General features: G+C 45.5%; 1 protein-coding gene and 1 pseudogene across 1 annotated transcript in view; one reads left to right on the plus strand and one right to left on the minus strand.

The window, feature by feature from the left end:
• Positions 1–3,492: 3,492 nt before the first annotated feature.
• CUNH3orf20 (chromosome unknown C3orf20 homolog) overlaps positions 3,493–26,350 on the minus strand; it is an 83,783-nt gene continuing 60,925 nt past the window's right edge. The window contains exons 13-17 of the mRNA XM_036267038.1: positions 12,904–13,207; positions 10,775–10,882; positions 9,363–9,508; positions 4,193–4,321; positions 3,493–3,589 (exon numbers count right to left, since the gene is read on the minus strand). Of these exons, the coding sequence (XP_036122931.1) occupies positions 3,493–3,589; positions 4,193–4,321; positions 9,363–9,508; positions 10,775–10,882; positions 12,904–13,207 (784 nt within the window). The remainder of the gene's footprint in view (positions 3,590–4,192; positions 4,322–9,362; positions 9,509–10,774; positions 10,883–12,903; positions 13,208–26,350) is intronic.
• Positions 23,923–24,239, plus strand: LOC118633266 (annotated as a pseudogene).

Below are 26,350 nucleotides of genomic sequence, written 5' to 3' on the forward strand. Positions count from 1 at the left end.
AATTCTATTTTTTACTATCTGTGGAACTTCCATACTGGCTTCCATAGCGGCTGTATGATTGTACATTCCCACCAACAGTGTACAACAGCTCCATTTTCTCCACACCCTCACCAACACTTGCTACTTTCTGTTTGATAGTAGCCATCCTAATGGGTGTGAGGTGGTATCTCGTCGTCATTTTGATTTGCATTTCTGTAATGACTAGTGACATTGAGCATTTTCCTCATGTGTTTATTGGCCATTTGTATATCTTCTTTGGAGAAATTATCCCTATCCCCAATTTTGCATTAAGTTGTTTTAGAAGTTCTCTATATATTCTGGATATTAATCCCTTATCAACATATGATTTTTAAATATGTTTGTCCATTCTGTGGGCTGCCTTTTTATTCTTTGGATAGTGTCTTTTGATGTACACATTATAAAAATTTTCTTGAAGTCCAATTTGCCTATTTCTGTCGTTGCATGTGCCTTTGTGTCATAGCCATGAGATCACTGCCAAATCCAATGTCACCAATTAAAAAATGGGCAGAGGAACTAAATAGACACCTCTCCAAACAGGACATACAAATGGCTAAGAGACATATGAAGAAATGCTCATCATCACTAATCATCAGAGAGATGCAAATTAAAACAACAATGAGGTATCACCTCACACCTGTCAGAATGGCCGCCATCAACAAATCATCAAACAACAAGTGTTGGCGAGGGTGTGGAGAAAAGGGGACTCTAGTACACTGCTGGTGGGAATGCAGACTGCTGCAGCCACTATGGAAAACAATATGGTGTCACCTCAAAAAATTAAAAATTGATCTTCCATTTGACCCAGTGATCCCACTTCTAGGAATATACCCTAAGAAGCATAAAACACCAATAAGAAAGAATATATGTACCCCCATCTTTGTAGCAGCACTATTTACAATCGCTAAGATCTGGAAACAGCCCAAGTGCCCATCAGTAGACGAATGGATCAAAAAGCTGTGGTACATATACACAATGGAGTACTACGCAGCGGTAAGAAAGAAAGATCTCTTATCCTTTGAGACCACATGGAGGGACCTGGAAAGTATCATCCTAAGTGAAACAAGCCAAACAGAGAAAGACAAATTTCATATGATCTCACTGATTTGTGGAATATAATGAACATAACAGTTTGAGGAATGGGGTAGTCCCAGAGATGCGGAAGCGGGGTACAGACTGACAATCCCCTAAGGAGTGGGGAGGTGGGGGAGGGATGAACCACAGAACTTATACGCATGTGTGCATGAACAGTGGACATGGACAACAATATGGGGAAGGGGCAGGGAGGGGTGGGGGAGGGGGGAATCAGTGGGGGAAAAAAGGAGAATCATCTGTAACAAAAATTAATCAATAAAAAAACAACAAAAAAAAAATCCAATGTCACAATGCTTTTGTGCTAGGTTTTCTTCTAAGAGTTTTATTGCCTTAGGTCTTATATTTGGTTCCATTTGAAGTTAATTTTTGTATATGGTGTTAGTGGACGATCTAACTTCATTCTTTTACTTGTGGAAATCTAGTTCTTTACCAGACCTCATGAAGCCACACCCTAAACACGTGCGGGTTAGCATTCAGCCGAAGACTCATCGAGATCCCTGTGAAAACTTCTAGTTCTCTCTGCAGAGTTCCCTCTTCTCTGATACTCTGCCCCACAAATTCTATTCACTGTTCTCTCTCCAAACCCTGATCTCTCTCCCCAGTTCAGCAATACTCTGTACTGTGCTTGAACCCTCCTTCCCTGCACCATGATCCAGAAAGTATGTCTGGCAGAAAGCTGGGAGGAATTACAGAACACACTCTGTTTCTCTCGTCCTGGTTGTGTGTGTCAGGAGAGCACTCCAGTACCAGCTACTCCAACTCGTCTGGGAGCAAAATTCAGTTCCTATCTTTCTTGTTTGATAGTATGTTTCTTCTTGCTTATATTTTCAGATCTCTCTTTTATTTATTTAAACTCTAAAAACATATTTTATATTGTGCCCAACAATTCCAATAGCCAAAGTCTTGTACATCTAATTTAATGTTTGATATTTGCTTTCATTCACTTAGGCTTATATTGTTAAATTTTGGAATGTCCCATTGGGTTCTCTCTGTGGGAATCCTAGGAGGCCTAGGTTGAGAGTGAACATCTTCAGAGAAGATTTGTGTTTGCTTCTATCAGGCATCCTGGGTGCTACTCACTGGGTTTCCCAGACCTCACAGACAACATATATATGTAAATCCAGTATGTGAAGGCTGGCCTGGACAGAAGTAGAAGTTGCTTCCGCTTGCCTTCCAACTCTGGTGTGTCCTTGTGCTCAGAAGGGAAGGAGGAGAGAATGGTTGAACGCCCAGGACCCCTAACAAATATCAGGTATCAGACACCCCTTAGGTATCAAAGGATGGAGGCTTAAGAACATAGCACGTCATTTCAAATCCATTACTGGGAGACAAATGTGTAATCCAAAATAAGCCTTACAATGATACAAATGATAAAAATTAAACCTCAAAAAATTCAGATTACAAAAGCATCTATTACAAAGGGAGCACAAGTAGTTAAGTATAGGGCATGTCGCTTAGCGCAACCCACAGATCGGGTCCAGAAGTCTCTCTTCTGGACTTAGAGAACAAGGCAGACCCTCTGGGGCCCTCACCCTGCTCCTGGGAAGTATGGCTCTGGTATGCTGTCTGTCCTTCTCAGGTGCCACCAAGGAGGCGTCAGCACACCAGCTGGGCTGCCATCTCTGGGCGGTTGATGCTGGTAAGGATCCTTCAGGCCTGTTGGCTTGGTCACTGGGGGCGGCTAAATGGGGACGTTAGCATACAGGGGCCACAGCAGCTCTGGCTTTCCAGGGGTGGCGTGTCACTGCCTCTTCTGTCCCACTCCGCGGCCCTCTCCCTCTCTTTCTACCTGTCGTTTATTCTCCCTCTTCCTTCATTTCTTCCTCCCTCCTCACACTCTTTCCCTCCCTCACCCCTCCGCTCTGTCCTGCGCTCTCCCTTCTCATCATCTGTCTCCTCGTCTCTCCCTTAGTCTCTTCTCCCTCTGCTCTGCTTTTCTCTTCCTGTCTCCCCTTTCCTTCTTCTCTCTCCACCCGTCTTCCACTTGGACCAGAACCGGAGCCATTCCCACAGTGAAGGGAAGGAGGGCAGAGTTGAGTCCCATCAGAGACCTCCTCACGGTTAATGTCTCATTTGACTTGGCCCCCTTGTCAGGTTTGTTTCCTTGGGAGCGAGAGAATCCTGGGCTGACATCACTGCCACAGAAGAAGCTCTAGGTCATAGCAATCAAGTTTCCAAGGACTGGACCTGGAACAGAGTTGCTGGGGGGCCTCTGGCCTTGTAGAGCCAGCCTAGCCCACGGCCTCACCCAGATGCTGGAGGCATGCTCATTTATTACATAGAGGCTCAGAGAAAGGGGGTCGGGCTGGGGAGGCGGGGCAGGGTGGGCGAGGGAGGAGCCTCGTCCAGGCCTGGCACTCTGGCAGTCAATGGGCTGCATCACTTCTTGGAGGACGGCTTCTTCCAGGCGTTTATCTTCTTACTGCCCCTCCTGCCTTTGCTGTGAGGGTGCAGATTCACGTCGGGATGTTTCATCCTAAAAATCAAATAGAGAGAAGCAATGCTGGGAAAAGGGTAGAGAGGGCTGGTCCGGATAGTGCCCTGAGCCTGTCCTGGCCTGGGCCGAGGTAGTGTGGCCTTCCACCTTGCACAGTCAAGGTCCTCTGGGCATCACTTCAACCTGGGGGTCTTGGTGGCACCTTGAGTTTTGTAGGCACTCAGTTTTGCTTTTCTATTGTCATGAGAAACATGTGATTTTTCATGCTCTTGCAGAACACATGATTTGCTTTACAGTGAACATGGCCAAGTTAGTGGCGTTGACAGGTCTAGGATGTTTCTTGCAGGCAGATAGCTGGCAGGCTCCACCCTTCTCAGACAGACAGATGGATCTGGGCTGTGGGACTTCACCACAAAGTTTGAAGGCCCCAGTCTCCACCAACCAGACCACTGTCAGCAGCAGCTCCAGGGAAAGAAACTGGGCAGCATGTTGATAAAATGGCCAGGGGTCAGGGACTGTTGGAGAGACCCAAAGGGGATGTTACCACCCAAGGACACTTAGCCTCATGTGGCCTCTGTGAGCCATGCCTATTCTACTGACCCCAGGGGAGCCCCTCAGCCCCGGGCCCAGGAGGCCACCTACTTCTTCTCGACTTCAGGGAAAGACTCCTCCATCTTGTCCCCTAGGGTCAACGAGGAGACACTTCCTTGGACATCTTCCAACAATGCTCTTCTGTCTGAGTCAGCGTCATCCAGGATGGAGGCTGAAGTGCTGCAGGGAGGCAGGGAGGGGAGGACAGTGCTCAGTGGAGGCACAGTCCAAGGGACCCAGATCTGGGGGTGCCCGGGCAAGCAGCCCTCACTCAAGAGCTGCCCCTTCAGTGTCCCAGTTCCCAGAGAGAAAGGGCACAGGTGCTTCTCCAGGGGGTGGGTGAAGGAAAAACCTCACTCCCTGGGGACCCAGAGACTCACTGGAGGTTGGCTTCCCTGGTTTCTTTTATTTTTTTTAATCCTCACCTGAGGATATTTTTCCAGTTATCTTCAGATACAGTAGGAGGGAGAAAGCAAGAGAGAGAGAGAGAGAAGCATTGATGTGAGAGAGACAAACACATCTATTGGCTGCCTCCTGCATGACCTTCACCAGGGCTGGGGACCGAACAAAAAACGAGGTACATGCCCTTGACCAGAATCGAACCCACGACTCTTTGGTCTGCAGGCCAATGACCTAACTACTGAACCAAACTGGCCATTCCCTGGCTTCTTTTGAAGGCTGGAATTGCCCTAACTCTGTATCCGTGACACCTGTGCACCCAGCCTGACCACCAAGTGAGCATCCTCGCCAATACTTGTTGTTTTCTGTTTGTTTGTTCCTGATAATAGAATGGGTGTGAGGTGGTATCTCATTGTGGTTTTGACTGCATTTCTCTAATGATTAATGCCCTTCACTTTTTTTCACATCAATTTCTGGGTCTTTGGATCAGCGAAAGTGCAGCAGTTCAAGGTCGTATTCACCTCCAAACCCGCACTGTGGAGCACAAGGCTGGGCATGCAGTAGTTGCGCCTTGTCCAGAAACTGAAGGAGAGGTGTGACTTTTAGGCTGGAAAGGGGGCCACTTCTGGAGAGAGGAGCCTTCCATCACTGAAGGTATTGGCGGGGTGGCAGATGGCCATGGCAAGCAGCTATTACCACTCGGTCAACCAGCTCTTCCTCATTCTGACCTGACTTCTGACTCCCTGGGATGGAATAAAATCAGCCCTAGGTCATCCTTCAGTGAACGTTTCCCAAGGGACTCCTCTGTGCTGGCCCCTGGGGATGCAGGAGGACACAGAGAGAAGGGCCTGTGGTGCGGCACACCCAGCACTCTGGGCTGGCACAGCTTAACACACGCAGGGACCTTGCGCCCCTTGCCAACCCACTGCCTACTCCTCAGGGCAGAGCTGTCCCCAGGCGACCCCAGCCCCTCGGGCCTGTATGAGTCTGGGTCCCTCCCAGTGGCCCCAAAGCCTCCCCTCAATTGTCCTTGGCCTGGCCTGCTCCCACCCTTCTGCTCTGTTTGTCGCAACCAGTCTATCTGCTAGGCAGGAGGCCACCCCACTCTCAGCTGGAGCTCAAGGCCTCAGCGGGGAGCCCTGCCTCCCTGGGCAGCCACGCTCCTTCACCAGCCATGGGCAGCCCAGCTCTTCCTTGCTCACAGCCCGTCTTCTCCACGGTGGCCTCACAGACCCCAGGCGCAGACTGAGGACGATCTCAGTGGCCGGCTCCTCTGAGGAAAGAGAGGCCGAAGTGCCCACAGCCCAGCGACCAGCCAGCCTCACCAGCTCTGCCCAGTCCTGCATTTACTCCGTTGACCTGGCTCTTCTCCCCCCACCTCCCTACCTACTGTGGCTGCACAAAAGCAAGCAGATTAAAACCCTAGGAGAGGCCCTCACCGGTTTTTCTCAGTGGTTAGAGCATTGGCCCAAGGACCAAAGATTCTCAGGTTCAATTCTGGTCAAGGGCACGTACCTCGGTTGTGGTTCAGTCCCCTGCCCTAGTCAGGGTTATGTGGGAGGTAACCAATCGATGTGTCTCTCACATTGATGTTTCTCTCCCTCTACGCCCCTGTCTGAAAATAAATGGGAAAAATATCCTTGGGTGAGGATTTAAAAAAATAAAACTCTAGGAGAGGAAGACAGGATTCCCACCAAGGGACAGCGAGGCACCGAGGCTCGCCCCCTATGCCCGCAGCTCTGAATGCAAAGCTGTCTGCCAGTACCCTTCTGGAAACAGAAGATCCAGAAATGAAACATTAGCTCTCCAGGGGCTACACACCTCCCTTGCATTATATACAGACAGTTCTGCCTTCCAAGATTCTTTTCAGCATAATAGTCTGTCATGCTGGGACTGCTACATCCACTGACCATAAAACTTCCAAACCTAAAGGTGAACATTTTTCTTCTTCCTCTCAAACCACCTCTTGGCAGCTTAGTGTACTACAAACCTCAATTCCGTCACCTCTCCCCATCTAGTGCACAGCCGAGCCGCCTCCCATGCACTCATCCAAGTTGCATATTTAGGAAACAAGTGGACAAGTCAAGCACAGAGGTCCGCCCTTCAGGCTGCCGCTGCGCACTGCTCACTGGGTGTGGCTGACCAAACGGCCACCTGAGCCAGCTCTATCCATCTTGTCTGTGAGGACATCAAGTCAAGACCTTTCACCCAGTGACTTTCCGAATGCAGACAATCTAGGCCGACAGCACGTCTCTCACTACTGATCTAGTGGCCCTGCTGGAAGAGAGACTGGGGTTGGTGGGTGGTTTTAAAACATGTCCACAAGTTCTTCAACAGTACCCCCATCAGGCAGCGGGGTCTTCTTCCTCTCCCTTGAACATGGGCAGGCCCTAGGGACTCACAGGCAGGAGAAGATGATGCTAAATGACTCATGAGGCTGATTCATAAAAGGCAATACAGACCACACCTGACTCGGGACCTTGCTGTTGGAACCCAGTCACCATGTTGTGAGGAAGCCCAGGCCACATGGAGAAGCCACGTGTGTTTCAGCTGACAGCCTGCATCGACTACCACAGTGTGAGTAAGCCAGCCTTTGAGAGAACTCCAGCCCAGCCAACTTCTCACTGCAACTACACAGGAGACTCAGGCAAGTCCAGTAGGCCTTCCACCCATCAGAGATAATAGTAACAAATAATTGTGTTATATAGTACCACAAGGCTAGAGGGGGTGGTTTCACAGATAGAGATAACAGAACCGTTGTTACAGCAACATTTTCTCGTAGAGATTCCATTCTCTTTATCCCTAAGTGTTTTCAAACTGTCAACCTAATAAGCCATTCTAGAATTAGGAAGAGTCCTACTGGTTTATAGTTTCAGGAATCTGCCCCTTTCCACTTTTAATAACCTAAACCATCTGTGTGTGTGTGTGTGTGTGTGTGTGTGTGTGTAGCTCTCTGATTCTTTTTCTACTGTTCCTCAAAAGTTGTTGACAACTGTCATAAACACATCATAAGTCCTTTCAGAACCCTTGGATATAACAAATTAGGAGCCCAGAACTCCTTTTCATAATAATAACAATAGCGTTAACAACTGTGATCTGTAACCTTTCAGTAACTGTTAGTGATGTGCCAGCATTTCACATGTCTGACTCATCTAATCCTCACAACCCAAGACAGATAAAAACTATGCTTGTTCTTGCTGAGGCATAGAGAGGGTAAGTGGCTTGCCAAACTCACACAGCTGCTAAAGGTGACCAGATGCCTTTTCCTGCCCTGTCACCTATTTAGGCACAGGCTGCCCTTTCTCATTAAAGGTCAGCCTCCTTTTGAGGGCAGCAGAAGCCAAATAAGAGCTGTGTCTTTTTGTAACTAGTTTTTGGCAACCTCCACTCCCCACCTACCACTTCCCCAAATGGTGGACTGCGCTTCTGAATGTCTCTGAAAATGCCTTTCAGTGTCATCTTTGGTTTCAGCTCATCTACATTTTGGGCCTTCCCAATGGTGTCCTCCCGTGACCCTTTTGTCTTTGGTGTATTTCTTACTTAAACCTGAGCAACCCCATTGCCTCTGGCTTCCTTTTCCTCTGGAATTGTCCATCAAGGACTCCCCCAAGTCCTCCCTCTTTGAGTCTCAGACCTTAGGATCTCAGCAACTTTTCCCTCTGCACCTGTCAGCATCTGCCCTTCCTAATGTCCATAGCCTCCTCTGGACCCGCCTTCTCCACTAGACATTCCAGGATGCTTGGGTCATGGGGTAACAGTCATGGTTTCTCTGGGGTGGATTTCCCCATACTTCTTTTGGGTCAGGCAGACATTCTGACAAGCCCCAAACTCAGCACACGAGGGAGAGATTGGTGTGAGGACTCCTAGAAAGCTGAGGGGCCTGGTAGGGGTGGAGGATGCCCAACTCAGTGCAGTGGGGGTACAGTCATAGACAAGCCCACGTCTTCATGCTTCAGCAGACATACTTTCATAATATCCTCACAACAACCCTGTGAGGTGGGCATCATTACCCTCATTTTAGAGGTGAGGCGAGGAAGATTAGAAAAGCAAGCAGATTAGCCCATGGTCACCCAGCTAGTGAAGTGCACAGCAGGAGCTCCAGCCTCATCCTGAGACCCAAGGCCCAATATTCTGCTGCACCGTATGGCCCAGGCATCCTAGAATCTGCTCCTTCCCCTAATCCAGCCTTCCGCAACATCACGACCCCAGGCTCCTTCCCTGGACCAGGCTGTATGCTTCTTGAGCTGAGAGACCTACCTTTGCTCATCTCACCCAAGCTGGGCCCAGGTGGTGCTCAGTAATGGGCATCACCTGGTTGAGAAGCCAGAGCTCAGAGGCCAAGAGGCTGACTTAAGCCAGGACACCCCACTTCCTTTTACAAGGACCTGAGATCACTCCATGAATTACCCTTGTCTATGTGGCCCTGTTGGTAAACATAGTAGAAGCAGGACTTGGATTGCACACAGGATGGGATGGGGTGGGGTGAGATGTGATAAAAGGCAGGGGCGTCACTAGGTTCCCTGCCCTAATGCCTGTCTCCATTATTTCTCTTATAGAATCCAGCACTGGGCAAACGGTCCTGTGTCCCTCTCTCAGGGAGGGCCCTTTTCTCAAGCTTGTGTCCTGAGGAAACCAACAGCAGACCTCGTTCACCCCTCACAGCCTGCTCTCATTCCCACCCTGCCAGCTCTACTGTGGACTGCAGGTGGGGCCCATGGGCCCATCTCTGCCTCCTCCTCACCTCACTGCTCTTGGGCTCATCAGTGCCCCTTCCACAGTGCCGACTCCTCCCCTCCTCCCCCCACCCTTGCCGGCCCTTTACCTGAATTTGTAGTTCTCTGGCAGGAAGTAGCCCATCTTACAGTCCTGTCGAGCCTGGAAGATCTGTTTCAGCAGATTCTGCTTGCTGAAGCCATATCCATTCAAAATGCAGCCCCCAAAAAGGAGCTTGCCCCCCGCGAACATCTGCTGACAGACAGGAAGGACACAGAGGGGAGAGGCCCTCAGCACGTCAGCACTGACTCTCAGGGCAGTGCCACGGGCTCTGCCAGCTGGCACCAGCATCCAGGCCTTTCTCTGGTGGCCGGGGAAGGGGTGTTGCCCTTCCCAAGTCACCTAGTGAGGTGCGGCTAAGCCTGCCCTCTGTCTAGTCCTCCCAGGTCCGAGGCCAGCCCCATCCTCCCAGCTGTCCCCCGCCAGACGGACTAGCTCGAATGTCACTTCATACACAAGACCTCCCGGAACCCGGGGCCAGAGCGTGTCTTCCCGCGCTCAGGCAGCTGGCCTCCAGCCCGCTCTGATCCACTGACCAGTGGGTCCCAGGGGATGGGAGCCCCTTGAGGGCTGGGATCTTGTCCTACAGCTCTCTGTGTCCCCACCCTCTACATAACAATCTCCAATAAGTAGAGACCTGTGCAAAGATTTCTGTGCAAGGATAGTCATTAGTGTTATTTGTCATGACCAAAAAAATAAAAAGGGAAATAACCTAAAAAGGCCCCCAAAAAGCGGCACAGGTAGTAAAACTAAAATGACAGGTTCTTACACAGTCATAGAAATCAGGTGTTACAAACTATTTTAAGACATGAGGAAATACTTATAATACTCATACCTTTTTCATTGAAAAAGCAGGACCCCAAAGTGAGAGAAAGACTGAAAAGGCCAGATGCCGACCTATTAGCCCAGGGCCTCCCCCAGCACTGACCAGTCAGGTGCCGGTCCATTTTGTTAAGTGACCAATGAGGTAATCTGGGTGATATGATGAAGTAATTATATTCTAAATTGTATTTTTTCCACAATGAATTTACAAGGTGGGGCAAGAGTAGGTTTACAGTTGTGAGTACGTGAAACAGAGTTTATTTTTGTATTATTATTTATTAATTATCGTATTATTTCTTACTTACTAATTATTGTATTATTTTTATGAACAACTGTAAACCTACTTTTGCCTAACCCTGTATATGTTTTTACAATCCAAGTTTTTAGTAAAAAGTTGTTTAAAATAAACAAACGGAGGAAGCTAGTGTGGCTTTCCCGTTAAGCATCCCTTCAGTCTCCTGAGATGGGGGACACCTGGAGTCAGTGTGGAGCCAGGAGGCCAGGCTGGGAGAGAATCCCACAGGCCCTCCATCCTCCCCGCTCCCTCATCTGTGACTCCACAAGGGTGCGGGCTATGGAGATACGGAGACCGGGGCAGCTGGCAGTTGGTGGCGAGTCCCCTGCTGGGCTCCGGCTCACCAGAACCATGCCCGCCACCACGGCATACTTCTTCACCAGCAGGGGTGGGTCCTTCTGCAGGGAGCTGTCCAGGTCATACCGCAGGAGGCGGTAGGGGTCATGCCGACACTGCCAAGAGAATGAATGCCCGTCACCTCGATGCCAAGGGGTGCACTCAGATTCCCGCATTCTCAACCAGGCCAGGTTCCACTGAGTCCGGGAGCCCCATCCAACACCCCTCTCAACTCCTACTCAAGGGGCTGCTCAGCCCCCGCATGCACACCTCCTATGGCCATCCCAGAGAATGTCCCCAGATTCATTTAAGGCTCTCTATTGGTGAAAGTTGCCACAAAGATGATCACCCCCACCATGTGACATCCACTACTAGCCTGGCCCTCCAGTCTGTGGGATGTTCCTGTTTCCACTGCCTGGGAGAATCTGTGTGGAGGTTTGCAGGTATGAACCGTGTTTCCAGTGTACTCGTTTCTAGGATACTTCTACCCCAACCTTTCCCACGGGCTGCTCTTCTGGACTCCTCTCAGTCGTTAAATCCACTGAACTGAACCCAGGTCTCAAGGTAGGGCCTAGTCTTCCAGAGTAAAGCTGGTCTCTTTTCAACCCTCATTTCTGGATGCTATGGATTCATTAATACGGCTAATGTGACACTTTCTGATTTTATCTGCCTTTTATTGCAGGTGCCTCCAGTTGTCCTGCCTGAACTTTCTGTTTAAAATGTGAAACCCAGAACCACATCTGGTGTTCTAGCTACCAGAGCATAGAACATCAGGAAAGGCTTCTGTCCTCAGACACTGAATGGTGACACCAGCGTCACTGTAACCTGAACCCACCCTCCAGGCCTGCTCTCTGCACTTCTCCAATCCTGCTGTCCGTCTGCCGTGGCCTTCCCCCGGCTCAGGCCAGGCCCGGCCCCGTGCATGCTGCTCACGGCAGGGCCGCACCACCATGCCTTCTCGTGCTTATGGGTACTTAGTAGTGAACAATTAATAGTCCTTAAATAAACTAAAGTCAACTCTAAGTTTAAATCATATATGGCTTTGATGTATGAGACTAGAATAAAGCCTCTGGAGTCTGATCAGAAGGGTTTCAACGCCAAGCTCCTGGCACTGGCTGAATGCAGGTCCTAGGATGGGTATGTCAGGGCCAGGAAGGTGACACTCCTGGGAGGAGGGCTTGAGAGGGTGTCCTCAGGGTGTACACGAAACCTCAGAATTCGGGGCTGCAGCCAAAGGAAGACAAAGTGAAGACAATTGATTTGAGAGGGGACCAGGACAAAGAGGTTTTGAAGGAAGGCACCGAGTGGATGCAAAGCTTTTGTGCTCACATGGCACTGGGCCACTCCCTGAACTGTGCTAACACTGCTGGAATGGCTGCTGGCTTGGGATGATAATGAGATTTAGAAACAATTCTGCAGCAAGGAGGTGGGGTGGGTCCCAAGTGCCCTTAACTGACCAGCCCACATGAACTGGGACCTCGAGTGGCCTTTCCCCTGTTCCCCTTGGCACAGGTCATTGCCCCTGCCAGCAACACTCACCCCCCTTCCCAAACCCCTTCCTCCTGGGGGACTCTCCCTGACGTTTGAGAGGTGTTCCCCTGCTCCCCAGTTCCTACCAGCCTAGAGCTGTCCTTTCCCGCCCTCAGCGGGGCTGCCCCACCACGTTGGCTGCTCCTCTAGGGCTATGTCAAAATCAGCAGTGGAGCACAGCCCTGCTCAGGACCAGCGCACAGTAGGTCCTTGGCCACTGTCTACAAACACCCCTCAGCCCCGAGGATCCAGGGGAGAGCGTGACTCTGCTCTGAGGGCACCCGCACAGAACCGCAAACAGTGAGCGCTCTGGAAGAAAACAACAGGCCCTGGCTGTCTCCAGCTAAATAGGGCAGTCAAAGAAAGTCTTGATGTGGTGACACTTGTTCTGGGACAGAAGAATGGGTGGAAGAGAAACCCACAAACAGTAGGAAGAGCATGTACAAAGGTCCCAAAGAGGAAAGGAAGTGAAAGAGGGCCATGTGCCCAGGTGGAGAGGCAGCCTCTCAGCCGGGTGCTCAGCCAGTCCTAGCCCTCCATGGGGTTCTTCCCGACCAGCCCCCCCACCCGCAGACACTGGGCCTCCTCTGCTGGGCCCAGGACCCACCTGGACACAGGGTGAGGCACGGCCCTGCTGCCGGTGACTGTGGAGTGTGTTGAGCAGCCACTGGAGCTGTCCTGTGCTGGTGGGGCTCTGGCCCGACACTATCCCGAACACCAGCACCTGGCTGGGGTCGCGGGGCGCCGCCAGGAAGCGCTCCAGCTCCACGTCAGATACCAGGGGTGCCTTTACTATGCACTTGCAGCCAGAGCGGATGTCTTCCTTACAGATGAGCTTCCGCAGCACCAGTGGGCAGTCAGAGGGTGAGGCTGCCCACCTGGTGGGGCTGCGCACCTCCCGGGCCTTCCCTCTGCAAGAAGAAGCACATGGGCAGGCACTCAGTGGTCCCTGCCTCCACGTGGACAAAGGCCTTGCTGCTGAGTCTAGGCTGCAGGCAATTCCAGCCTGTCCTCTACCACCAACGTGCAGCACTGCGTCGAGTGGGTCCCCTCACCTCTCTGGGCCTTGGTTTCCTCAGGTGCAAAATGCAATGAACAAGTGACTCAATTGTTCATCTATCCAACAAAAGTTTTGTGGTCATCTTGAACTCCTTTGTTTTTCCCATACCCCATATCCTATCCAACCTATCAGCGAGTCTGTCTGCTCTCCATTCCAGAAAGATGCAGAGCCCTGGCCGGTTTTCTCAGTGGTTAGAGCATCGGCCTGCGGTCCAGAGAGACCCGGGTTCAGTTCCCACAAGGGCATGTACCTTGGTTGCAGTTTGTCCCCAGCCTGGCTGTGTCGCGCGGGTGGCAGCCACTCCCCCCCCTACACACACACACACACACACACACTCTGTCTGAACAAAAAAATGGAAAAATGTCCTCGGGTGAAGATAAAAAAGAAAGAAAGATGCAGAATCCGACTACTTCTCCTGCCCCCCTGTTCCTATTAACACGGTCCAAGCCACCATCATTTCCTGCCTAAATGCCTCCTAATGATTCTTCTGCTTTCTCCCCTCGCCCCTCTTCAGTCTACTCTCTGCCCAGCAGACTGAGGGATCCTGTTAAAATCTGAGTCACATCATGTCACTACTCTTTTTGAAATCCTCCAGTGGCTTTCCACCTTTCATGGAATAAAAGCCAAAGTCCCGACAATGTCCTCCAAGGCTGTACATGATCTGTCCCCCTTCCTCATGCCCTTTACTTCTCTTATTCTTCTCCAGCATTCTCACCTTTGCTTATTGAGCTCGGGCCACTCTGGCTTGTGCTTATCCTGCAACCTCAGGGTCTTTGCTCTTGCTGTGCCTTCTGCCTGCTTGGCTCTTCCCCCAGACAGCCACACAACCCACTTTCTCACCTCTACGTCTTCATGCACATGTCACCTCCTCAGTGAGACTTTCTTTGACTGCCCTATTCAGAACCATATTCCTTCACCCCCAACACTCTTACCAATTCCCTGCCTCATTTTGTTCCTTGGCGTTGCTCGTTGTCTAGCATACTGTACATTTTACTTATTGATTCTGGTAATTGTACTTCTCTATCCCAATAGATCATAAGTTACACAAGTTCATGAGTTTGGAGGGTTTGCTCAGTAGAATAAATAGTGCTCTTGGTAAATAGTAAAGATTCAACGGCGATTCAATAGATATCCAAAAGGTACTTATCAGGAACCTACTATGTGCCAGATGCTGTGTTGGGTTGTTGCAGGATTGTAAGGGTTGTGCATTTAGATAGGAATAAGCGCCATCCAAATAAGAAGTGCTGCTATGATTTTTATTCTTATCATTATTATAGCCTTACACTGTGGTTAGCATTTTATAGCATCCAAAGCCCTTGGCATAGACATCGTCATGTTAGTTTTGTAATAATCTCTATAATAGGCTAGACAGAAACTATTATCACTGTTTACAAACCAGGAAAAACAGGAGGCTCCCACTGGGTGAACGGATTGCCCAAATTCATACAGTAATTAAACGGCAAGGGCCAGGATTTGAAACCAGGTCATCCTAAAACAAGAGCAATGCAAGTAATTTACTAGTCACAATTTTTCAGAGGCTATTTGACACTAGTAAATATTTGCTAAAGAAACTTGTTCAAGAGCCTGAACATTTGGGAAGCAAAGGGTTAGATCTATTAATCACAACTTATATACCAAGATAAACCCAACATGGATCAAGGTTTTAAATGTGAAAAAAAATTAAGCCATAAAAAGTTCTACAAAAAGTATGAGAGAATCATTTTACAATTTTGAAACAGGAAAGGCCTTTTATAATAATGATTCAAAAGTGAAGTCATGATAGAAAAAGATTGATAAATTCAACTGCACAAAAGAAAAAAAAGAAAAAACCCTAAGTGGTAAAACCATCACAAGCAAAGACAAAAGACAAATGACAAACTGGGAAACATATATGAACCTCTTATCATAGTAGGATAGATTACCTACTACGTAAAGAACTATAAATGAATTTTAAAAAGTTAATAACCCAATAAAATATAGACAAAGGAAGTAAACACCCAATTAACAATTATATAGAAATGATTTCTTTTAATTATAAAAAAGTAGGAGTGAAGTTGCCAAAAATGACAGAGTAGAGAATTCCAAAACTATGTTCCTTCACAAAACCAACAATTAATCTGGCAAAAACTGTCAGAATCAACTTTACAGAGCTCTGGAAACTAATTTAAAAACCTACAACAGCCCTGGCCAGTTTGGCCCAGCGGTTAGAGTGTCGCCTGCAGTCCGGAGAGACCCGGGTTCAGTTCTCGCTAAGGGTACATACCTCGGTTGCAGTTTGTCCCCGGCCCTGGTTGGGTCATGTGGGTGGCAACCACTCAATGTGTCCCTTTCACGTCGATGTTTCTCTCTCTCTCTCCCCTACTCCCACTCCATCTGAATAAAATATCAAAAAGTGTCCTCCGGTGAGGATAAACAAACAAAAAACAAAAAACCCTACAACAACAAAAGAAATGCTTAGAGAAGAAAGAAACTGCTGCCCTGGCCAGTTTGGCTCAGCAGTTAGAGCGTCGGCCTGCGGTCCGGAGAGACCCGGGTTCGGTTCCCGCTAAGGGCACGTATCTCGGTTGCAGTTTGTCCCCGGCCCTGGTTGGTCGTGCGGGTGGCAGCCACTCGATGTGTCCCTTCACGTCGATGTTTCTCTCTCTCTCTCCCTTCCTCTCTCTCCCTCCCACTCTATCTGTACAAAAAATGGAAAAATATCCTCGGGTGAGGATAAAAAAAAAAAAAAAAAAGAAAGAAACTGCTACATTTGGTCAGACAGCATTATGGTATTTTAATTTACCCACCTGCCATCTTCCCGGTGTGTCTTGCAGGAACTAGAAAGGGTAATTAATATGGACTTGTTCTCAAGCAACTGTGGTTGTGTAGTTTGACACATCTGGTGGTTCCCTGAAGGATTGCTAAGGGGCTTGCTGTTGTTTTGCCCACTTTGGAACTTTCTTAAGGATGGAACAGCATCCTTGGCAGCATTTGTCAAAAGAATTTAAAGGGAAATATACCAGACACAACCTCCTGGTGCAAGAGATAACAGATGGGGCACAGAGTAGATAGACCAAAAAAACCTGGGAAGAAAGAGGCTGAGAAAAATACATGGGGTAATAAAGACTTTGAAAGGTCCCGTGTACACCAGGAAATATAAAGAGGCACATGCATGCCCAGGGTTGGAACCATGTTTAGAAAAGGCCTGAGAACACCCTACTCCTTTACCTCTGGCTGACCTTTGGGCTCTGTACAAGTGGAAAGTAAAGGCTAAAGCAGAGTTTAAATAGCCAGGCTAAAAGCAGTAAAGTATTCCAGCACACAGTAGTCAATCTGCAAAGACTGGGAGAGTTGTTTTTTTTTTCCTTCCAGGTATTTAAAGAAGTCTCTGTCAAATGTCATTAGCTTACCACTAAGATAAACAGAGACTTCAGTGACCACATAATAAAGAACATAGTCTTTACAAAAGTAATTTAGAAGAGTCACTAAATGAAACACACACACACACACACACACACACACAATTATAAACTATAAGCAGCAACAACAAACCCTGGAGAGAGGGTAGAATTTGATTTCTAGAGTTACCACATTATAATATTCACAGTGTTCAGTTTTCAACAAAAAATTATGAGACATACGAAGAAACAAGAAAGTATGGCTCATTCACAGGATAAAGAAACTGAAGAAAAACTCTTCCTAAGGAAATCCAAATATTGGACTTTCTAGACAAAGATTTTAAGTCAACTGTCTTAATTATGTTCAACATGCTAAAGGAAACTAAGGACAAAGAGCTAAAAGAAACCAGGAGAAAAATGTCCCACCAGATAGAGAATTCATAAAGAGATAGAAATTATTAAAAAAAACAACCAACCAGAAATTCTAAAGTTGAAAAGTACCATAACTGAAATGAAAAATTTAACATTAGATCTGAACAAGCAGAAAAAAGAATCAGCAAACTTAAAGATAGGACAATTAAGATCATCCAGTCTGCAGCGCAGAAAGAAAAACAAATGAAAAAATTAACGGAGCCTAAAATACCTGTGGGACACGATCGGAAATATCAACATACTCATAATGGGAATTACAGGACAAGAGAGAATTACAGTACAAGGAAAGAAACAAAGAATATTTGAAGAAATAATTGCCAAAAACTTTCCAAACTTGAGATTTCTCCAAGAAGCTCAACAAATTCCAAGTAGGATAAGTCCAAAGAGATCCAACACACATTTAAATAAAATTGTTGAGAGACAATGACAAAGAGAATCTAGAAAGCAACAAGAGAAAACTGAAACTTCCGGTCAAGATGGTGGGTAGGTAAATGCGTCCTCCCACAACCACATCAAAGTTACAACTAAACTACAGAAAAAACATCATTCAAAACCGCCTGAAATCAAGCTGAATGGAAGTCCTATAACTACGGAATTAAAGCAGCAGCCACATGGAGACTGGTAGGAGGGCGAAGGCAGATGGGCTGGTCCCACACCCACGTGTGGCGGATAAAAACCAGGAGGACACCTCGGCTGGGAAGGTCCTTCCTGAGGACTGAGGGGTCCCCGTCCCACACCAGGTGCCCTGCTCAGGGTTCCAGTGCCAGGAAGAGAAGTCCCCATAACTTCTGGCTGGAAAAACCAGCAGGAACTGAGGCTCAGGGAAGCTGAAGTGGCTGGAGCCCCAGGCAGCTCCTTAAAAGGCCCGCGCACGAACTTATCTGACTCTCTCCCTCTAAGCTTGGAGGGGAGGCAGCTCGAGGGCACCAGAGACATTCAGGGAAGAACTGGGCTGTTTGGCATTGGAGCAAGGGCTGGAGAGGGGGCTTTCTCCTGGACAAACATGCTGTCAGAGGCCTTTGTTCCTTTGGTGAGCCCTTCCCTGGGGCGGCAGACAGCCGCCATATCTGGGACTCCAGCAACTTGGCTCACACTGGTAGCCCCGCCCTGGAGACTCCCTGAGGCCCCGCCCCACCCAACTTTCAGGCCTACCCAAGCTGTTGCCACTTGCTTAATCGTAGGATTGGCCTGTCTTTTTTTTTTTATCCTCACCCAAGGACATTTTTCCATTTTTTGTTCAGATAGAGTGGGAGGGAGAGAGAGAGAAACATCAATGTGAAAGGGACACATCGAGTGGCTGCCACACACACGACCCAACTAGGGCCAGGGACAAACTGCAACCGAGGTACGTAGGGAGAACCGGGTCGGATTGGCCTGTCTTGGACCCTGCTTCAGGTTTTTCCTATTCTTTCAAACAAGCAGCATCTGGTCTCAACTAGCCCCATAATGCTCGTTAAGTAATACACAGAAACAAACACAGGGAAGCAGCTAAATGAGGAGACAAAGAAACAGGTCCCAAATGAAAGAACAGAACAAAATCCCAAGAAAAGAACTAAGCGAAATAGAGATAAGCAACCTAACAGATGCTGAGTTCAAAATACTGCTTATAAAGATGCTCAATGAACTTAGTGAGAACCTCAGTGAACTTAGTGAGTGCCTCAAGAGCATAAAAAAGGAGCAGTCAGAAATGATGGATGCACAGTCAGAAATGAAGGAGGCATTAACTGAAATAAAGAATAATTTACACAGATTCAATAGTAGAGTACATAAATCAAAGAAGCAAACCATCGATTTGGAATATAAGGAAGTAAAAAATGCCCAATCAGAACAGCAAAAAGAAAAAAGAATCCAAAAAAATGAGGATAGTGTAAGGAGCCTCTGGGACAACTTCAAGCATGCCAACATTCGCATCTTGGGGGTGCCAGAAGGGGAAGAGCAAGAACAAGAAATTGAAAACCTGTTTGAAACAATAATGGCAGAAAACTTCCCTAACTTGGTGATAGAAACAGACATACAAGTCCAGGAAGCACAGAGAGTCCCAAACAAGATGAACCCCAAGAGGCCCACACCAAGACACATCATCATCAAAATGCAAAAGGTTAAAGACAAAGAGAGAATCTTAAAAGCAAGAGAAAGGCAGCTAGTTACCTACAAGTGAGTTCCCATAAGGCTGTCAGCTGATTTCTCAAAAGAAACTTTGCAGGCCAGAAGGGAGTGGCAAGAAATATTCAGAGTGATGAAAAGCAAGAACCTACAACCAAGATTACTCTATCCTGCAAAGTTGTCATTTATAATCGATGGACATATAAAGAGTTTCCCAGACAAGAAAAAGTTAAAGGAGTTCATCACCACCAAACCGTTATTATATGAAATGATGAAGGGTCTTTTTGAAGAAAAAGATAAAACATATGAACAAACAAAATGACAATGAATACATATCTATCAACAATGGAATCTACAAACAAAATGAACAGGTAGAATAGAAACATTCTCATAGATACAGAGAACATTTTGTTGGTTGCCAGATGGGAGGGGGTTGGGAGAATGGGTGAAAAAGGTGAAGGGATTAAGAAGTAAAATTCATTGCTAGACTGACAAACCTCAAAGGGAAAGGGATTGAGGGGTGGGAAGAAATAAACCAAAGAACTTATATGCATAACCAAGGGACACACACAATAGTGTGGGAAAAGGCGGGAGGGGGGCGGGAGTGGGGAGGAAGGGGTCAGTGGGGGAAAAATGAGGAACATCTGTAATACATTCTACATTCAACAATAAAGATTTAAACCCACCCCCCCAAAAAAAGAGAAAACTGACTCATCACATAAAAGGGATCTTCAATAAGACAAACAGCCAACTTCTCATAAAAAATCACGGAGGCCACAAGGCAGTGGGATAATATATTTAAAGTGCTGAAAGAAAAAAAAAGGTATCAGACAAGATTTCTATATTGAGCAAATGTATCCTTCAATAAGGAAAGGAAATCAAGACATTCCCATATAAACAGAAACTGAGGGAACTTTTCATTGGTAGGCTTGCCCCACAAGAAATGCTAAACAGTGTCCTTTAGATTGAATTGGAAGAATGCTGGGCAGTAACTTAAAACTATATGAAGAAATAAAGAAGCTGGTAAGATTAACTACATAAGTAAATATAAAATCGGAATTATTATATTTTTAGTTTGTAACTCCTCTTTTATTTCTATATGATTTAAAATACAAATATATAAACTAATTATAAATCTATGTCAATATTGCACACATTACATAAAGATATAATAATTTCTAACAACAACAATATGGCATGGGTATGGAGCTATATAGGAGCAGAGATTTTGTATACTATTGAAACTAAATTGGCATTAATTCAAACTAAATTGTTATTGTAATCCCCAGAGTAAGCAATAAGTAACTAAAAATATGTACAGAAAAGGAAATATAGAGAGAAGGAAATCAAAACTGTATGTATTAGTTGGGGTTCTCCAGAAAAACATAACCAATAGACTATATATAGATATATAAGAGAAAATTTGTAGAAATTGATTCATATACTTATGGAGGCCAAAAAGCCCCACAATCTTCTGTCTGCAAGCTGGAAAACCAAGAAAGCCAGTGGTATAATTCAACCTCAGTCTGAAGACTTGAGAACCAGGGGAGCCAATGGGATTATCCACAGTCTAAGGCAAAAAGCCTAAGAACTGGGAAGCTGCTGGGTAGGTCTTGAAGTCCAAAGGCCCAAGAACCAGGAGATCCAATGGGCTTACCAGCTGAAGAAGACAGAGAGGGGTGGAGGAGGTAGAAGAAGGTATAGAGGGGATAAATGATGAGGGAAAGAGACTTGACTTTGGCTAGTGAACACACAATACAATATACAGATGATGTATTATAGACTAGTACACTTGAAACATATATAATTTTATTAACCAATGTCACCCCAATAAATTTAACAAAAAATTTAAAAAGAGATAATGATAATACATTACATCTTATATTTGACATTTCATTATTGACGTTTTAGAAAGAGGAAGGGAGAGAGAGATAGAAACATCAATGAGAGAGAACATCAATTGGCCACCTCCTGCATGCCTCCCACTGGGGATTTGGCCCACAACCTGAGTATGTGCCCTGACCAATTATCGAACTGGCGACCTCTTGGTGCATGGGTCGATGCTCAACTACTAAGGCACACCAGCTGGGCTTGTGTTTGACATTTCAAAGCAATGAAATCCAAACTCATTTCTGAAGGCCTCTAAATTAACTTACATCAAGTCAGTAGCAGTTTTATGACTTGGAATAAATACTAATTAGTTATTACAGTGGGGGAAAAACAGAGAGAAGGAATTTGACCTTCCTTTGATTTTTTTGTTTTATTCAGTCCCTTAGTGAATTGGATTATGCCCACCCACATTAATGAGGATGAATCTCTTTATTTAGTCAACTGAATGAAATGCTAGTCTCTCCCAGAAACACCTTCACAAATGCATCCAGAAACAATGTTCTTTTTCCTTAGTCCAGTTATCCCTTAGCCCAGTCAAGTTGAAACATAAAATTAACCATCATACCCACAGCAATCTTGAGAAAGAAGAAAAAAGTTGGAGGGTTTACAATACGAGATATCAAACTGTACTATAAAGCCATTGTAATCAAACAGCCTGGTACTGGCACAAGTACAGGCATACAGATCAATGGAAAAAAACAGAGACCCCAGAAATCAAACAGAGACCCCAGAAATGGTCAATTAATATTTGATAAAGGAAGCAAGAACATACAATGAAGTAAAGACAGTCTGTTTGATAAATGGTGATGGGAAAATTGGACAGGTACACTAAAAAAAAAAAAAAAAAGACACTAGACCACCAACTTACATCACCATACACAAAAATAAACTCAAAATGGATAAAATACTTAAATCTAAGTTGTGAAAGCAAAGAAATCCTAGAAGAAAACATAAGTAGTAAAATCTCAGACATCTCATATAGCAGAATTTTCAATGATACATCTCCCAGGGCAAGAGAAACAAAGGAAAAAATAAACTAATGAGACATCAAACTAAAAAGCTTCTGCACAGCAAAAGAAACCATTATCAGAATGAAAAGGCAATTCACGGTATGGGAGAACATATTAGCCAGTGATAGATCTGATAAGGGATTAATTTCCAAAATACATGAAGAACCATACACCTCAACAAAAGGAAGATAAACAATCCAATTTGAAAAGGGCAAAGGACCCGAATAGACACTTCTCCAAAGAGGACATACAAATAGTCAATAAACATATGAAAAAATGCTCAATATCACTAATCATCAGAGAGATGCAAATTAAAACAACAATGAAGTATTACCTCACACCTGTCAGAATGGCCTCCATCAACAAATCATCAAACAACGAATGGTGGCGAGGATGCAGAGAAAAGGGAATCCTGGTACATTGCTAGTGGGAATGCAGACTGGTGTAGCCACCATGGAAAAGAGTATGGGGTTTCCTCAAAAAATTAAAAATGAAACTGCTGTTTGACCCAGTGGTTCCAACTTCCGGGAATATATCCAAAGAAGCCAGAAACACTAATTTAAAAAAATATATGCACCCCCATGTTCATAGCAGTATTATTTACAAGATCTGGAAACAGCCCAATTGTCCATCAGTAGATGAGTGGGTAAAAAAACTGTGGTACATTTACATGATGAAATACTATGCAGCAATAAAAAGGATGGATCTCTTACCCTTTGTGACATCATGAATGGATCTGGAAGATTATTATGCTAAGCAAAATAAGCCAGTAAGAGAAAGACAAATATCACATGATCTCACTTATATGTGGAATCTATTGAACAAAACAAACTGATAAACAAAATAGGTCCAGAGGCGTGGATGCATGAAACAGACTGACAAATCTCAGAGGGGGAGGGGGTGGGAGGGACCAGAAGAGATAATCAAAGAACATATATGCATTTAGGCAAACCCATGGACACAGACAATGGTGTGATGAAGGAGCTGGGGCTGAGTAGACAGGAGCAAAAGAGAGGGATGGGGAACATCTGTAATACTGTCAATAATAAAGAAAAGAGAAAAGATATACATAAATTAAATGTTTTTAAAAATTAACCATCACACCATAATACACACACACACATATACACAAACGCAAACACAAAAGTAAACAATGGAGGAATTGGAAGAACAAAAAAGATATAAAAGATTTATAACAAACTAATAGCAAAAAGGCTGAAGTAAGTCTACAGGAGACTCATTTTATTTTATATTTATTTTTTATATCCAACAACAATTTATTATTCAGACTATATTTTTGTATAAAATTAAAAGTTAACAAAGATAGATTTTTTAAATCCCATGTATGGAACTAGGTAACATATTACTAAATTCATGTAAAAATCATAAAGGAAATTAAATACGTTCAGCTTTCAACATAAAAGTTGGAGAGAGTGCCCTGGCCAGTTTGGCTCAGCAGTTAGAGCGTCAGCCTGTGGTCCAGACAGACCTGGGTTCAGTTCCCACTAAGGGCACGTACCTGGGTTGCAGTTTGCCCCCAGCTCTGGTTGGGTCCTGCGGGAGGCAGCCACTCGATGTGTCCCTTTCACGTCGATGTTTCTCTCTCTCTCTCTCTCTCTCTCCCTCCCTCCCTCCCTCCCTCCCTCTCTCCCTCCCACTCTGTCTGAACAAAAAATGGAAAAATGCCCTCGGGTGAGGATAATAAAATTAAAAAAAAGCCCTTCCGCAGCCGCAACCATTGAGGAACAAGAGCCATGGCTCTGCGCTACCCGATGGCCATGGGCCTCAACAAGGGCCACAAGGTGACAAAGAACGTGAGCAAGCCAAGGCACAGCCACCACCACGGGCGCCTCACCAAGCACACCAACTTCGTGTGGGACATGTTCCAAGAGGTGTGTGGCTTTGCCTTCTATGAGCGGCGTGCCATGGAGCTGCTCAAGGTCTCTAAGGACAGCGGGCCCTGAAATTCATCAAGAAAAGGGTGGGGACAAACATCCGTGCCAAGAGGGAGAGAGAGGAGCTGAGCAATGTCCTTGTAGCCATGAGGAAGGCAGCAGCCAAGAAGGACTGAGCCCCATCACATGTAATAAAATCTGTTCAGGAAAAAAAGTCGGAGAGAGTGACAAAGTAAACCCCATAAAACCATAAGAAAGAAAATAAAATCAATGAGGGTAGAAATCTAACAGAGAACAAATAATATAGTAAAAAAGTAAAACTAAGATCTTGTTCTTTGAAAAGATTGACTATTTATTTATTTATTTATTTATTTTTATCCTCACTCAAGGACATTTTTCCATTCTTTGTTCAGATAGAGCGGGAGGGAGAGAGAGGAGGAAAGAGAGAGAAACATCGACGTGAAGGGACACATCGAGTGGCTGCCACCCGCACGACCAACCAGGGCCGGGGACAAACTGCAACCTAGGTACATGCCCTTAGTGGGAACCAAACCCGGGTCTCTCTGTACCACAGGCCGACGCTCCAACCGCTGAGCCAAACCGGCCAGGGCAAGATTGACACTTTAAAATGAACAAAATAATCTGATGAATAAAATAGAACCAGAGGCATGGAAACATGGAACAGACTGAAGAATCCAGGGGGCAGGGGTGGGTGGAAAGAGATTCACCAAAGAACTTATATGCATTGACCATGGACACAGACAACACAGCAGCAAAGGCCAGGGGCAGGGTGGGAACCAGGAGGGGGGAGCAGTGGGGTAAAGAAAAGGGGGTACATATATAATACCCTCAACAATAAAGGGGAAAAAAAGCCCCAGTGATTCACATATCATCAGGGCCAGCTAGAACAGGGGAGTGAGGGGAGACAGAGTTGGGATAGGGGGGATAATGATGATTGATGGAGACTTGACTTGGGGTGTATAGGAGACTCATTTTAGATTCAAGACACAACAAGGATGCAAGTGAAAGGATGGAAGCAAACCCAGCAAATAGTAACAAAAATGAGCAGTGGTGGCTAAAGTAATATCAGACAAAAATAGACTTTAAGTAAAAAATTATTTAAGGAGACAAATAAGGCATTATTTGGCCATTCTCTCTATAAATATAACAATTATGAACATATAACAATTATGAACATATAACAATAGAGTCTCTAATATATGAAGCAAAACTGACAGAACTGAAGGGAGAAATAAACAATTTTATAATGGTAGCAGAATATTTCAACACTCTGCTTTCTATAATGGACAGGATAACCAGATGAAAGATAAACAAGGAAACAGACAACTTGAAGAACATTATAAACCAACCACACCTAAGAGACATACATACATAGATCGTTTAATTCAACTATAGCAGAATACACATTCTTCTCAAGTGTACATAGAACATTCTCCAGGATAGACCATATAATCACTTATGAAAAAGTCTCAATAAATTAAAAAAGAAATAAATATCTTCTCTAAAAATAATGGAATGAAATTAAAACTAAGAAAATTTGGAAAATTCATAAATATGTGAAAATTAAGCAACACATTCTTAAGCAGAAAATGGATCAAAGAAGGAATCCCAAAGGAAACTAGAAAACACTCTGACATCAATGAAAACAAAAACACAACATAGCAAAAATTGAGGGATGCACTGACAGCAGTGCTTAGAGGGAGATGTATAGCATTGAAAGAGAAGAAAGATCTCAAATCAATAATCTAACCTAACCTTACACTAGAAAAACAAGAACAAACTAAACTCAAAAGGCAGAGGGAAGGAAATAATAATGATTAAAGTTGAGATAAAGAAAATAAAAGAACAGAAAATCAATAAGGAGAAACAATTAAACAAATATGTAACAAAAATAAATAAAAAATTGCCGGCCGGTTTGGCTCAGCGGTTAGAGCACCAGCCTGCGATCCAGAGAGACCCGGGTTCGGTTCCTCCTAAGGGCACGTACCTCGGTTGCAGTTTGTCCCCGGCCCTGGTTGGGTCGTGCGGGTGGCAGCCACTCGATGTGTCCCTTTCACGTCGATGTTTCTCTCTCTTTCTCTCTCCCTCCCACTCTATCTGAACAAAGAATGGAAAAATGTCCTCAGGTGAGGATAAAAAAAAATGAAAAATAAAATAAATAAATAAAAATAAAAAGATCAACAAAATTGACTAATCTTTAGTTAGACTAAGGAAAAAAAAGACTCAAATTAACTAAAATAAAAAATGAAAGTGGGACATTACTACT

The sequence above is a fragment of the Molossus molossus genome, unplaced genomic scaffold, assembly GCF_014108415.1.
Source record: "Molossus molossus isolate mMolMol1 unplaced genomic scaffold, mMolMol1.p scaffold_m16_p_18, whole genome shotgun sequence".
Lineage (NCBI taxonomy): Eukaryota > Metazoa > Chordata > Mammalia > Chiroptera > Molossidae > Molossus > Molossus molossus.